Source organism: Chiloscyllium punctatum, chromosome 4, assembly GCF_047496795.1.
Source record: "Chiloscyllium punctatum isolate Juve2018m chromosome 4, sChiPun1.3, whole genome shotgun sequence".
Classification (NCBI taxonomy): Eukaryota; Metazoa; Chordata; class Chondrichthyes; order Orectolobiformes; family Hemiscylliidae; genus Chiloscyllium; species Chiloscyllium punctatum.
In genome coordinates this window covers 97579719-97592057 of record NC_092742.1, presented here as the reverse complement: position 1 = coordinate 97592057, position 12339 = coordinate 97579719, and the positions used below count along the sequence as shown (strand labels likewise).

The window sequence follows — 12339 nt, the reverse complement described above, 5'->3', positions numbered from 1 at the left end:
AAATCTTTCAAAAAAGTTCTTACTTCTAAGGCGGTGAAAAGATATGGAGAGAAAGTGAGAACCAGGTACTGAGTCTGATGATCAGCCATGATCATACTGAATGGTGGAGCAGGTTTGAAATACCGAATGGCCTATTCCTACTCCTATATTCTAAGTTTCTATGTTTGTATTACCAAATGTTTCAGTTGATAAATTGTCTTCCATGTCCCATTGACCCATTGACTCTATGAGTGGAGGAGGAAAGTCACATGTTCAATCATATCTGCTTCTGTATAATGTTAATTGTGATAAGTTCATTTTCATAAGTCCTAACATGGCAATGATTTCTAAACCTCCCATCTTGTGGCTTTTCAAAGAATTGTGTCTGTTGAAAATTCCGTGCAAGAGAGAGAATACTCACAATATAAGATGTTCTGCCTTCTGATCTTCAAAAAATGTTTTATTTCTTCAGCTGACATTGGTGGATTTGCACAGAATCCTGAGCCAGAACTCCTTGTTCGCTGGTACCAGGCTGCTGCATACCAACCTTTCTTCAGGAACCATTCCCATGCAGAGACAAAGCGACGAGAGCCTTGGTTGTTTGGAGAGGACAACACTAAGATTATCCGGGAAACAATTCGAGAGCGATATGCCTTGTTGCCATTCTGGTACACTCTCTTCTACATGGCTCATACCAAGGCAGAGCCATTAATCAGGTAAACAGCACCCACTCCATTCGTATTTTCAATAAATGTATGATGTTTGTTGGCTCCTGGTGAGTTACCGAGTGCTTAATTAAATGAATTACAAGATCAGAGGTTTGAAACAGGCTTAAGTAGTTATGTTAGCTTCTGGCATCCCAGAATGGTGACTGAGGAACTGATGCCCAATTCTTCCCTCCTCCTTTTATCTGGAAGTGTTGAATTTCTGGTGTACCTGTTCCTTGGGTACTAGCAGTTCTCATGGTCATTTTCCTTTGCTGTTGGATTGACCTCGCTGAATGCCCAATAGCCCCCTGTTAACTAGGGAGTTTTCACTTAAAACTTTGATTAATGGATGACTCTCAACATATCGCTCAAACCCCTCTTTTGATGTATACTTGGCTTGCTTTCTTCTTGAAGTTATTTTGGCAGTGAATTACAAAATTACAGTCCGCATGTGAGGTGCTGGAAGCCGACAATTTGTGTCTCAACACAATGCTTTTAGCATATGATATTTTGACCTGAGTAGAGATTCTTTACTGGCTGTGTAAATGGATTTTGTTCTCTACTTTAGTACCCAGCTTTAAACGCTTGCATATAAGATCTCATCAATTTTCTTCAAACTCAGTGAATCCTGTTCCGTTATGATCACAGTAAGTGATTTGTGGCATTTTCCTTCACAGACCTTTATGGGTGAATTTTCCTGAGGAGGTCAACACATTTGCAGTTGATGATGAATTCATGATAGGTACAGTATAACAGTCTGTGTCAACACCAGTTGTCAGTTGCACAAATAATATGTGACCAGGCTGAGCTTTAAATTCTGAGAACAGTATTGGACTTTAAGATACAGCTGTGAAACAAACATGCACCTTGCAGATGAAAGTTAATGCAGAGCAGTTTGAATGGTGCAATTTTATTGGGGTGCAAGAATTAAGAGATCTGAGAGTTCGCACGTGCAAATATTTGAAGCTTGTAGGACAAGCCAAGTAGGCTATTCAAATGCATACAGGATCCATGGTTTTGCAAGTAAAGTCACAGGAGATAAAAAGAAAAGTATTACAATGCATGTCATAAACTAGGCGATTCCATTAATTTTATTGTGACCTATTCTGGGCGCCACAGTCAGGAAAAGTGTCAAGAGGATTCAGAGGATGTTGTGATTTTAGTTTTGTGGTGAGACTCAGATAAATAAGATTCTTGTTTGCTTGGAACTGGAATATGAGTTTGAGATACTTTGAGGGCATAAGGAAGGGAGAGGAAATTCTGAATAGTTTTTCCTGGGTAGTTGTATGTCAGAGGAAAACACAGAAAGAGAAACTGAAGAACTGTCAGTAGTAAGGAAATAGAATGCAAGAGAAGTATTTTTCTCTGGTAGTGGAGGCTAAAAGAAAGTGCATAACCTTACAATTAGAGCTAGTCAGTTCAGGGTAATGCAAGGCCAATTTTCTTAAAGCTAACAGTTGTAGAGGTCTCCCCCCCCCCAAAAAAAAACTGTTAGGGCAGAAAGTCATTTGACAGTCTCAGCTTTGAGATTAATAAACTTTGGTGAGACAAAAGTAATGAAGATTGGGGGCCAAGATGAATGGATGGGATTAAAATACAAATTAACCATTAGCTCATTGGCTTAAAGAACTGCTCCTGATCCTACGTATGGTTAAGAGAATATTTATTAGTGGTTTGGAATTAAATGGGGGGGTGGGGGGTGTTTAATAGGGAGAAATGTTTATTATTAATAACCGGGTGGAAAAAAAATGAGGTCATTGACAAAAATCCAAAGAAGAATTTTTTCACGCAGTGAGTTGGTAGGTAGTAGCTGCAAAATCAATTGTAATTTTCAAAGAAAATCTATTGCATATTTGAAAAGGAGATGTTTTGGAGGGCTATGGCGGAAGAGCCCAGCGTTGTGAAAAATTCAATAACAGTTTGTGCCCATAGTTGCCCCATACCTAACTCCTGATTATAACTATACCATCAGGATAGGATCAAAACAAGGACTCCCTGACAAAGATAGAAAGATAGCAAATATCTCCCTCTGATTTCTTATAATTTCAACAGTTTGTAAAGGTACTTTGGCTGAGAATGTGTCTCAGGCCAGGTCTGAGAACGTGTCTCAGACACTTGTCTTCTCTAGACCAGGTCAAAGTACAAGTTTTGAAGTGACCTGAACAGTAGGAAAGTGAACAAATTAAAAATAACCATTACAAAACAGGCTGAGAAAATGTTCCAGTAATATAAATAGGAAATCTAAAAGTTGAAGTATTAACAACATGAATAGATAGATGGTATTCAACATTGCCAAATATGCTGCAAAACATATTTACTGATTCATCATGCTGCAAAGTGGTTGCTCTCATATTATGTCTGAATAGCAGCTTTAAGATGGGCATGGTGGCTCAATAGTTAGCACTGCTGTCTCCCAGTGCCAGGACCCAGCCTCAGTTCCAGCCGCGGGTGTCTGTGTGGAGTTTGCACATTCTCCCATCTGTGTGTGCTCTGGTTTCCTCCCACACTCCAGACATGTGTTGGTTAGGTGGATCTGAATGGGATGACGTTCAAAGGGTCAGTGCAGACTCAATGGGCTGAATGACCTCTTTCTGCACTGTAGAGATTTTATGATTCTAAGACATGGTAACACTATTCTGATATAGGCACTTGCATTGACAACTATTAACGTAGATAGCTTTATCCATGGATATTGCATTGTTAGTCAATAGATTTTACTTACCCAATTTCCTGAGCAGAGTATCTTTGCCTAAAAATTATCCAGGTAATGTGCTTCAAAAGTTAAACAAACTTGAGTTTTTTTTTAAAAGAGAGATCATCATTCCCAAAATGTTATTATCTTCACTGTTAAAAATAGACAGAGTTTTTCCCACTGATAGAGATGATGCTTGTGAATTTTTGACTTTTCTGCTGGAAACGTTTTCCAGTTTAAGCCCAGTTAAAGGTCTTCTCATTCTGATCATCCCCTGTGGAAATGACCCATTTACATCCCTCTGATTGCGGTGAAGGAAGTTCTCAAAAATACGATAGCACAACACAAACTGGATAATCTTTGATAAATTCAGTAACCACATGTGGATTGATATATTGTTTTGGTCATCTATAGGAGATGCCTTGCTGGTGCATCCAGTGACCAAAGCTGGAATCACAGAAGTGATTGTGTTACTTCCCGGGAAAGGGGAGGTGAGTAGACAAATAACCAGTGTGTCTAAAAGTAAACATTACTTCTAGGCCTGCTGTATAAATATGTAAATGAATTAAATGGAATGAATAGAAAAGAAAAGGACATTCGGTATAACTAGTATTTATGGGAGACATGAGCCTCTTTCTACCCCTTTCATCGAACCCCATCAGTGCATTTTGCTATTTTTTTAATCCGCGGGTATTTATCTAGTTTTTCTTGAAATATGTCTATGCTATTAGATTAGATTAGATACCCTACGGAATGGAAACAGGCCCTTGAGCCCAACAAGTCCATACCGACCCTCTGAAGAGTAATCCACCAGACCCATTTCCCTCTGACTAATGGGCAATTTAGCATGGCCAATTCACTTGACCTGCACAACTTTGGACTGTGGGAGGAAACCGGAGCACCCGGAGGAAACCCACGCAGACATGGGGGAGAATGTGCAAACTCCACACAGACAATCACCCGAGGCTGGGATCAAACCTGGGTCCCTGGTGCTGTGAGGCAGCAGTGCTAACTGCTGAGCCACCGTACTGCCCCAACTTGTTTTAACTGCTCATGTGATACAATGTTTCACATTTTGTTATTCTATAAGTCAAGTGGAAATGACTAAACTTCAATTATTTTCATGACTGAAGAATACTTGTTTTTGTAATGTCAGACGTTGTCTTTCCTAATCTCATTTATTGCTTTCTCCTTCCCCATTCCTGATATCTTGCTGGGCTGATACCAAAGAGGATATTTTTGGGGAAGCTTGAAGATTGCTTAAAGGCACTCCTGCTGTTGATTGAACATTAGATTCCACTATGTTGAGCAGGAAGTCAGGATGCTGATCACCAGCTGGAAGGAAAGTGCCAATTATTCCACATGCTGCCTAACTGATAATCCTCAAAAGGACTGCTGTAGACCACCGACAAGAACATAAATTTCTTAAAATTTTTCAATCGAGTTCAAAGGTTGTAGCAGTAATTCTGTTGGCTCCATGTTAAAATGTTTGGTTGTTGAAGTCACAATTGTGCATTACTTCTTCCATGTCTCAATTGCCCCCAAATCTCCAATTCTGGTTAATTGTCCTGTTCCTGATTTGCTCCTTTTCCAACTATGTACTGCAATCCCCTCCAATCACACTCCTAATCCCAGTTTTTCGTCGTTCTTCATTGGGAAGCTCAGTTGGTTTCTGCAGCCTGCTGAACTCAAACTATTGAGGCCAAATGTCTGGTGCAGCTCAGGACTACCTACTCAGGTTCAGGGATCAGTCCACAGGACTTTGAAGGAATACTGTTCAGGGCAGGAGTTCAGGCTCCAAGAGTAAGAGCTCATAATCCAGTTACTCAGCAGCAGTGTGAAGGCTTAAGCATCTGTTTATTCCTGATCTTAAAAGCCTGGAATCAGATCCACAAACCAAGAGAGAGAACAGTTAAATGCGTGGCTACAGGGATGGTGTAGGAGGGAGCGATTCCAGTATCTGGATAACTGGGGTTCTTTCTGGGGAAGGTGGGACCTCTATAAACAGGATGGTCTACACCTGAACCTGAGGGGCACCAGTGTCCTTGGGGGGAGGTTTGCTCGTGCTCTTGCGGGGGAGGGGGGTGGTTTAAACTAACTCTACAGGGGCATGGGAACCTAGACTGTAGCTTTAGGGTGCAGGACCTGGAGTGTAGGGAGGTTAGGAGCATGGCATCAATCTCAAAGGAGGGTACCTGTAAACAGGAAAGTGGCTTGGTGTGTAAACTTCAATGCAAGAAGTATACGAAATAAGGTCGGTGAACTTGCAGCGTGGGTTGGTACCTGAGATTTCGATGTTGTGGCTATTACGGAGACATGGGTAGAATAGGGACAGGATTGGCTATTGCAGGTTCCGGGGTTTAAATATTTTAGTAGGGTCAGAGATGGGGGTAAAAGAGGGGGAGGTGTGGCATTGCTTGTCAAAGATAGTATTACAGCGGTGGAAAGGACGATGGATGAAGACTCGCCATCTGAGGTAGTTTGGGCTGAGGTTAGGAATAGGAAAGGTGAGGTCACCCTGTTAGGAGTTTTCTACAGGCCTCCTAATAGTCCTAGAGACGTAGAAGAATGGATTGCGAGGATGATTCAGGAGAAGAGTGAAAGTAATAGGGTGGTTGTTATGGGGGACTTTAACTTTCCAGATATTGACTGGGAAAGCTATAGCTCGAATTCGTTAGATGGGTCAGTGTTTGTCCAATGTATGCAGGAGGGTTTCCTGACACAATATGTAGACAGGCCCACAAAAGGTGAGGCCATACTGGATTTGGTTCTAGGTAATGAACCAGGCCAGGTGTTAGAATTGGAGGTAGGTGAGCACTTTGGGGATAGTGACCACAATTCGGTGACTTTTACTCTAGTGATGGAGAGGGATAAGTGTGCACTGCAGGGCAAGAGTTATAGCTGGGGGCAGGGAAATTATGATGCGGTGAGGCACGACTTAGGATGCGTGGCTTGGAAAAGTAGGCTTCAAGACAAGGGCGCAATTGATATGTGGAGCTTGTTCAAGGAGCAACTATTGAGTGTCCTTGATAAGTATGTACCTGTCAGGCAGGGAGGAAAGGGTCGTGTGAGGGAGCTGCGGTTTAATAAGGAATTGGAATCCCTTGTTAAATGGAAGAGGTCGGCCTATGTAAAGATGAGGCATGAAGGTTCAATTGGGGCGATTGAGAGTAATAAGGTAGCCAGGAAGGATCTGAAGAGAGAGCTAAGAGCAGCAAGGAGGGGATATGAAAAGTCCTTAGTTGGTAGGATTCGGGAAAACCCAAAGTCTTTCTATAGGTATGTCAGGAATAAAAGAATGACGAGGATAGGAATAGGTCCAGTCAAGGATAGTAGTGGGAAGTTGCGTGTGGAGGCGGAAGAGATTGGGGAGACACTTTTCGTCAGTCTTCACTCAGGAACAGGACGTTGTTGCCAATGTGAATACTGAGTCACAATTAATTAGAATGGACGGTTTTAAGGTATGTAGGGAAGAGGTGTTGTAAATTCTGGAAAGGGTGAAAATAGTTAAGTTTCCTGGGCCTGATGGCATTTATCCTAGGATTCTCTGAGAAGCAAGGGAGGAGATAGCAGAGCCATTGGCCTTAATTTTTATGTCCTCGTTGTCTACAGGAATAGTGCCAGAAGACTGGAGGATAGCAAATGTGGTTCCCTTGTTCAAGAAGGGGAGTAGGGATAGCCCTAGTAACTATAGGCCGGTGAGTCTCACTTCTGTTGTGGGCAAAGTCTTAGAGAGAATTGTAAGGGATAGGATTTATGAACATCCGGATAGGAATAATGTGATCAAGGATAGTCAGCATGGTTTTGTGAAGGGCAGGTCGTGCTTCACAAACCTTATTGAATTCTTCGAGAAGGTGACTAAGGAGGTGGACGAGGGTAAAGCGGTAGATGTGGTGTATATGGATTTTAGTAAGGTGTTTGATAAGGTTCCCCATGGTAGGCTACTGCAAAAAATACGGAGGTATGGCATTGAGGGTGCATTGGAGGTTTGGATTAGGAATTGGCTGGCTGGAAGGAGACAGAGGGTAGTAGTTGATGGTAAAGGTTCATCTTGGAGTGCAGTTACTAGCGGTGTTCCGCAAGGATCTGTTTTGGGACCATTGCTGTTTGTCATTTTTATAAATGACCTGGAGGAGGGGCTAGAAGGTTGGGTGAGCAAGTTTGCGGATGATATGAAAGTCGGTGGAATTGTTGACAGTGAGGAATGATGTGTCAGGTTACAGCGGGATATAGATAATCTCCAGAGCTGGGCAGAAAGGTGGCAAATGAAGTTCAATGTAGGTAAGGGTGAGGTGATTCACTTTGGTGTGAGTAACAAAAAGATGGGGTACTGGGCTAATAGTCGGATACTTGGTAGTGTGGAAGAGCAGAGGGATCTTGGTGTCCATGTACACAGATCTCTGAAAGTTGCCACCCAGGTAAATAGTGCGGTGAAGAAGGCATATGGTGTATTGGCTTTTATTGGGAGAGGAATTGAGTTCCGGAGGCCTGAGGTCATGTTGCAGTTGTATAAGACTCTGGTGCGGCCGCATCTGGATTATTGTGTGCAGTTTTGGTCGCCATACTAGTGGAGGCACTGGAACGGTTGCAGAAGAGGTTTACCAGGATATTGCCTGGTATGGTAGGAAGATCGTATGAGGAAAGGCTGAGGCACTTGGGGCTGTTTTCATTGGAGAAAAGAAGGTTTAGGGGTGACTTGACAGAGATGTACAAGATGATTAGGGGTTTAGATAGGGTTGACCATGAGAACCTTTTTCCACATATGGAGTCAGCTATTACGAGGGGGCATAGCTTTAAATTAAGGGGTGGTAGGTATAGGACAGATGTTTGGGGTAGATTCTTTACTCAGTGAGTTGTGAGTTCATGGAATGCCCTGCCAGTAGCAGTGGTGGACTGTCCCTGTTTATGGACATTTAAACGGGCATTGGATAGGCATATGGAGGATAGGGGGCTAGTGTAGGTTAGGTGGGCTTGGATCGGCGTAACATCGAGGGCCAAAGGGCCTGTACTGCACTGTATTTTTCTATGTTCTAAAGTAAACAACAAAACACATAAATCCAGTTCTTTGCAAGAATACATGGACCTAGACTACCACAAGGTGATGGACATTCATGCTCAAGGAAGAGAAGGGAATGATTATTGGGGGGGGGGAGGCGGGTGCACAATTGGAAAGGAGAAGCAGTCTACGGTATGACAATGAATTTGGGGGAACTGAGACACAAGATAAATGTTGGACCACAGTGACCAGTGATTTTAATCTAGAGCCAAGAAAATTACTGCTGCATTGATCTACAGAAAATGTTTGTATTTTAGAAAGTTATGATCCTGTTGGTAACCTACAAGACTATTTAAGGCAGCATGTAGATATGATTTTCCAGGAAATTTATGTTGTGCTGATATCAAAATAACAGGCAGTTCACTTCCAACTGATGACGAGCATCGAATTTCTGCTCATCATATTGAAATCTTAGGTGCCACAATAACTTAAATCCAGGTTATCAATGCCATCTAAATCCAGCTATCACTAAATTTCTGCAAATATCCTACTAATACTTTTACCAGTAATGCGTAGCTCAATACCCAGGGCATCAGTCAGCTCTGGTCAAGTGAAGAGCCAAATTGGGATGTCTTGGATATGATGGTCTGATGAAATATGAAATATCATAGCCTATGTGCCAAGTGTAAATCACCTGTTATGTCTTCCCAACCGTGTTATTTTTTTCTTTTCATCATTTGAACTTCCTCTTGTTTGCGTTCCCAGCACCACACTCCAAGAACCTACACAGGATTTTGAGGAGTTAAGACAAGATGGCGCAAAATACCAGCCTCAAAACCCATCTTATCAACTCCATCTTTGCTCACCTACTTAAAGACCTGCATTTTCAATTTCATCTTCGCTATCACCATCTCTTCACCCACCTCCTCCACCTTGTCAAGCTCATCCTCAGTCACCAGATTTATACTTTACCATACTCTACGTCACCTCAAAACTCCTTTGATTGTTCTTCCACCACACCTTTAGTCATCTTCCCATCACCTCTTCACAGCTTCCAAGTTCTTTTTCCAGGTCCTGTTTATTAACAACTTTTGTCCTCCTCCTACTGTAGCTTGGCCCATGATTTTGTATTGAATATGTTTTTGTTAACTGCAACATTATTTTTGTCACAACTTCTGTTTGCTTTTGCTTTTTCCTGAAGCTATGGTACTATCTCAGAACATTACAGCGGTTTGATGGTGAGCAGGTTCTGCGTGTTTCAGTAACCCTCGATAGTGTAAGTATGCAGTTAGTTTAATCCTGCAATTTAGTGGAACATTTTTTGGATTAGAGAGAAGATAGTTCCAACATTGAATTTAACCACAATGATCAGCAGTAGAAACTAATAAATCATGGGGAAGTGCTGCACTGGGCTGAACTCTGCTCTTGCAGCCATATGGACTGTGTTCACAATCAACACAAAATAATGAGAAGAGCATTTCCTCTGTTAGCTGCCTGCAAGTGTCATGCTCAATATGAATATGGGCAGCGAACAGAGGAGATTCCTCATTGCTTCAGTCATAGAGATGTACAGCACGGAAACAGATCCTTCGGTTCAACTCGTCCATGCCGACCAGATATCCCAACCCAATCTGGTCCCACCTGCCAACACCTGGCCCGTATCCCTTCAAACCCTTCCTATTAAATATCCATCCAGATGCCTTTTAAAGGTTGCAATTGTACTAGCCTTCACCACATCCTCTGGCAGCTCATTCCATACACGGACCACCCTCTGCGTGAAAAAGTTGCCCCTTAGGTCTCTTTTATATCTTTCCCCTCTCACCCTTAACCTATGCCCTCTAGTTCTGGACTCCCCAATCCCAGGGAAAAGACTTTATCTATTTATCCTATCCATGCCCTTCATGATTTTGTAAACCTCTATGAGGTCGCTCCTCAGCCCCTGACACTCCAGGGAAAACAGCCCCAGCCAACTCAACTTCTCCCTAAAGCTGAAATCCTCCAACCCTGGCAACATCCTTGTATATCTTTTCTGAACTATTTCAAGTTTCACAACATCTTTCCGATAGGAAGGAGTTCAGAATTGCACACAGTATTCCAATAGTGGCCTAACCAATGTGCTGTATAACTCCTGTACTCAATACTCTGACCAATAAAGGAAAACATACTGAATGCCGCCTTCACTATCCTATCTACCTGCGACTCCACTTTCAAGGAGCTCTGAACCTGCCCTCCAAGGTCTCTTTGTTCATTAACACTCTGGAGGATGTTACCATTAAGTGTATAAGTCCTGCTAAGATTTGCTTTCCTAAAATGCAGCACCTCACATTTATCTAAATTAAACTCCATCTGCCACCTCTCAGCCCATTGGCCCATCTGATCAAGATCCCATTGTACTCTGTGATAACCATCTTCGCTGTCCACTACACCTCCAATTTTGGTGTCATCTGCAAACTTACTAACTATACCTTTTATGTTCACATCCCAATCATTTATATAAATGACAAAAAGTCGTGGAACCAGCTCCGGTCCTTGTAGCACTCCACTGATCACAGGCCTCCAGTCTGAAAAACAATGCTCCACCACCACCCTCTGTCTTCTACCTTTGAGCCAGTTCTGTATCTAAATGGCTAGTTCTTCCTGTATTCCATGAGATCTAACCTTGCTAACCATGGGGAACCTTGTCGAATGCTTTACTGAAATCCATATAGATGACGTCAACCATTCTGCCCTCATCAGTCCTCTTTGTTACTTCTTCAAAAAATTCAATCAAGCTTGTGAGACATGATTTCTCACGCACAAAGTCATGTTGACTATCCCTAATCAGTCCTTGCTTTTCCAAATACATGTACATCCTGTCCCTCAGGATTCCTTCCACCGACGTCAGGCTCATTGGTCTATAGTTCCGTGGCTTGTCCTTACCACCCTTCTTAAACAGTGGCACCATGTTAGCCAACCTCCAGTCTTCTCGCACCACACCTGTGACTATCGATGATACAAATATCTCAGCAAGAGGCCCAGCATTCACTTCCCTAGCTTCCACAGCGTTCTAGGGTACACCTGATAAGGTCCTGGATTTATCCACTTTTATGCATTACAAGACATCCTGCACTTCCTCCTCTGTAATATGGACATTTTTCAAGGTGTCACCCTCTATTTCCCTACATTCTATGTTTTCCATGTCCTTTTCCACAGTAAATGCTGATGCAAAATACTTGTTTAGTATCTCTTCCATTTTCTGCGGCTCCACACAAAGGCCGCCTTGCTGATCTTTGAAGGGCCCTATTCTCTTCCTAGTTACCCTTTTGTCCTTAATGTATTTGTAAAAACCCTTTGGATTCTCCTTAACTCTATTTACCAAAGCTATCTCATGTCCCCTTTTGCCCTCTTGATTTCTCTCTTAAGTATACTCCTACTGTCTTTACACTCTTCTAAGGATTCACTTGATCTATCCTGTCTATGCCTGATATATGGTTCCTTCTTTATCTTAACCAAACCCTCAATTTCTTTAGTCATCCAGCATTCCCTATACCGACCAGCCTTTCCTTTCACCTTAACAGGAATATACTTTCCTGTTGGGGTGAAAAGAAAGGCTGGTCGGTATAGGGAATGCTGGATGACTAAAGAAATTGAGGTTTTGGTTAAGTCTCTAACAAGTGTGGAACCCCACTGCATAAATTAACGTTAAATTGTGACCTTATCAACCACATTTGTCAGAGAGGCACACTGGGAAATGGAAATATATCATCAGTTGAGTAGGAATTCTGGGACTTCATTGGGAAAAACGTAAGACAGTTTAATGCAAACTTTACAGAAGGTGATGCTGAGAATAGGTGCCTATAAAAAACAAAATTTGCCATTTGTTAGGGTTAGTATTATTTTGTAATATCATAGAATCCCTGCAGTGTGGGAACAGGCCATTAGGCTCAACAAGTACACCATCCCTCCAAACAGTATCCCATCCAGGC

General features: G+C 42.3%; 1 protein-coding gene across 11 annotated transcripts in view; it reads left to right on the top strand.

Annotated features, from left to right (window-relative positions):
* The window catches only part of LOC140476558 (neutral alpha-glucosidase C-like), a 123031-nt gene that overhangs the window by 83762 nt on the left and 26930 nt on the right, over positions 1-12339 (top strand). For 10 of the 11 annotated variants that reach the window (XM_072569351.1, XM_072569350.1, XM_072569349.1 and 7 more), the window contains 4 exons: positions 452-695; positions 1364-1428; positions 3793-3869; positions 9576-9650. In XM_072569351.1, the coding sequence (XP_072425452.1) occupies positions 452-695; positions 1364-1428; positions 3793-3869; positions 9576-9650 (461 nt within the window). The remainder of the gene's footprint in view (positions 1-451; positions 696-1363; positions 1429-3792; positions 3870-9575; positions 9651-12339) is intronic. The other variant, XM_072569354.1, reaches the window with a different exon arrangement.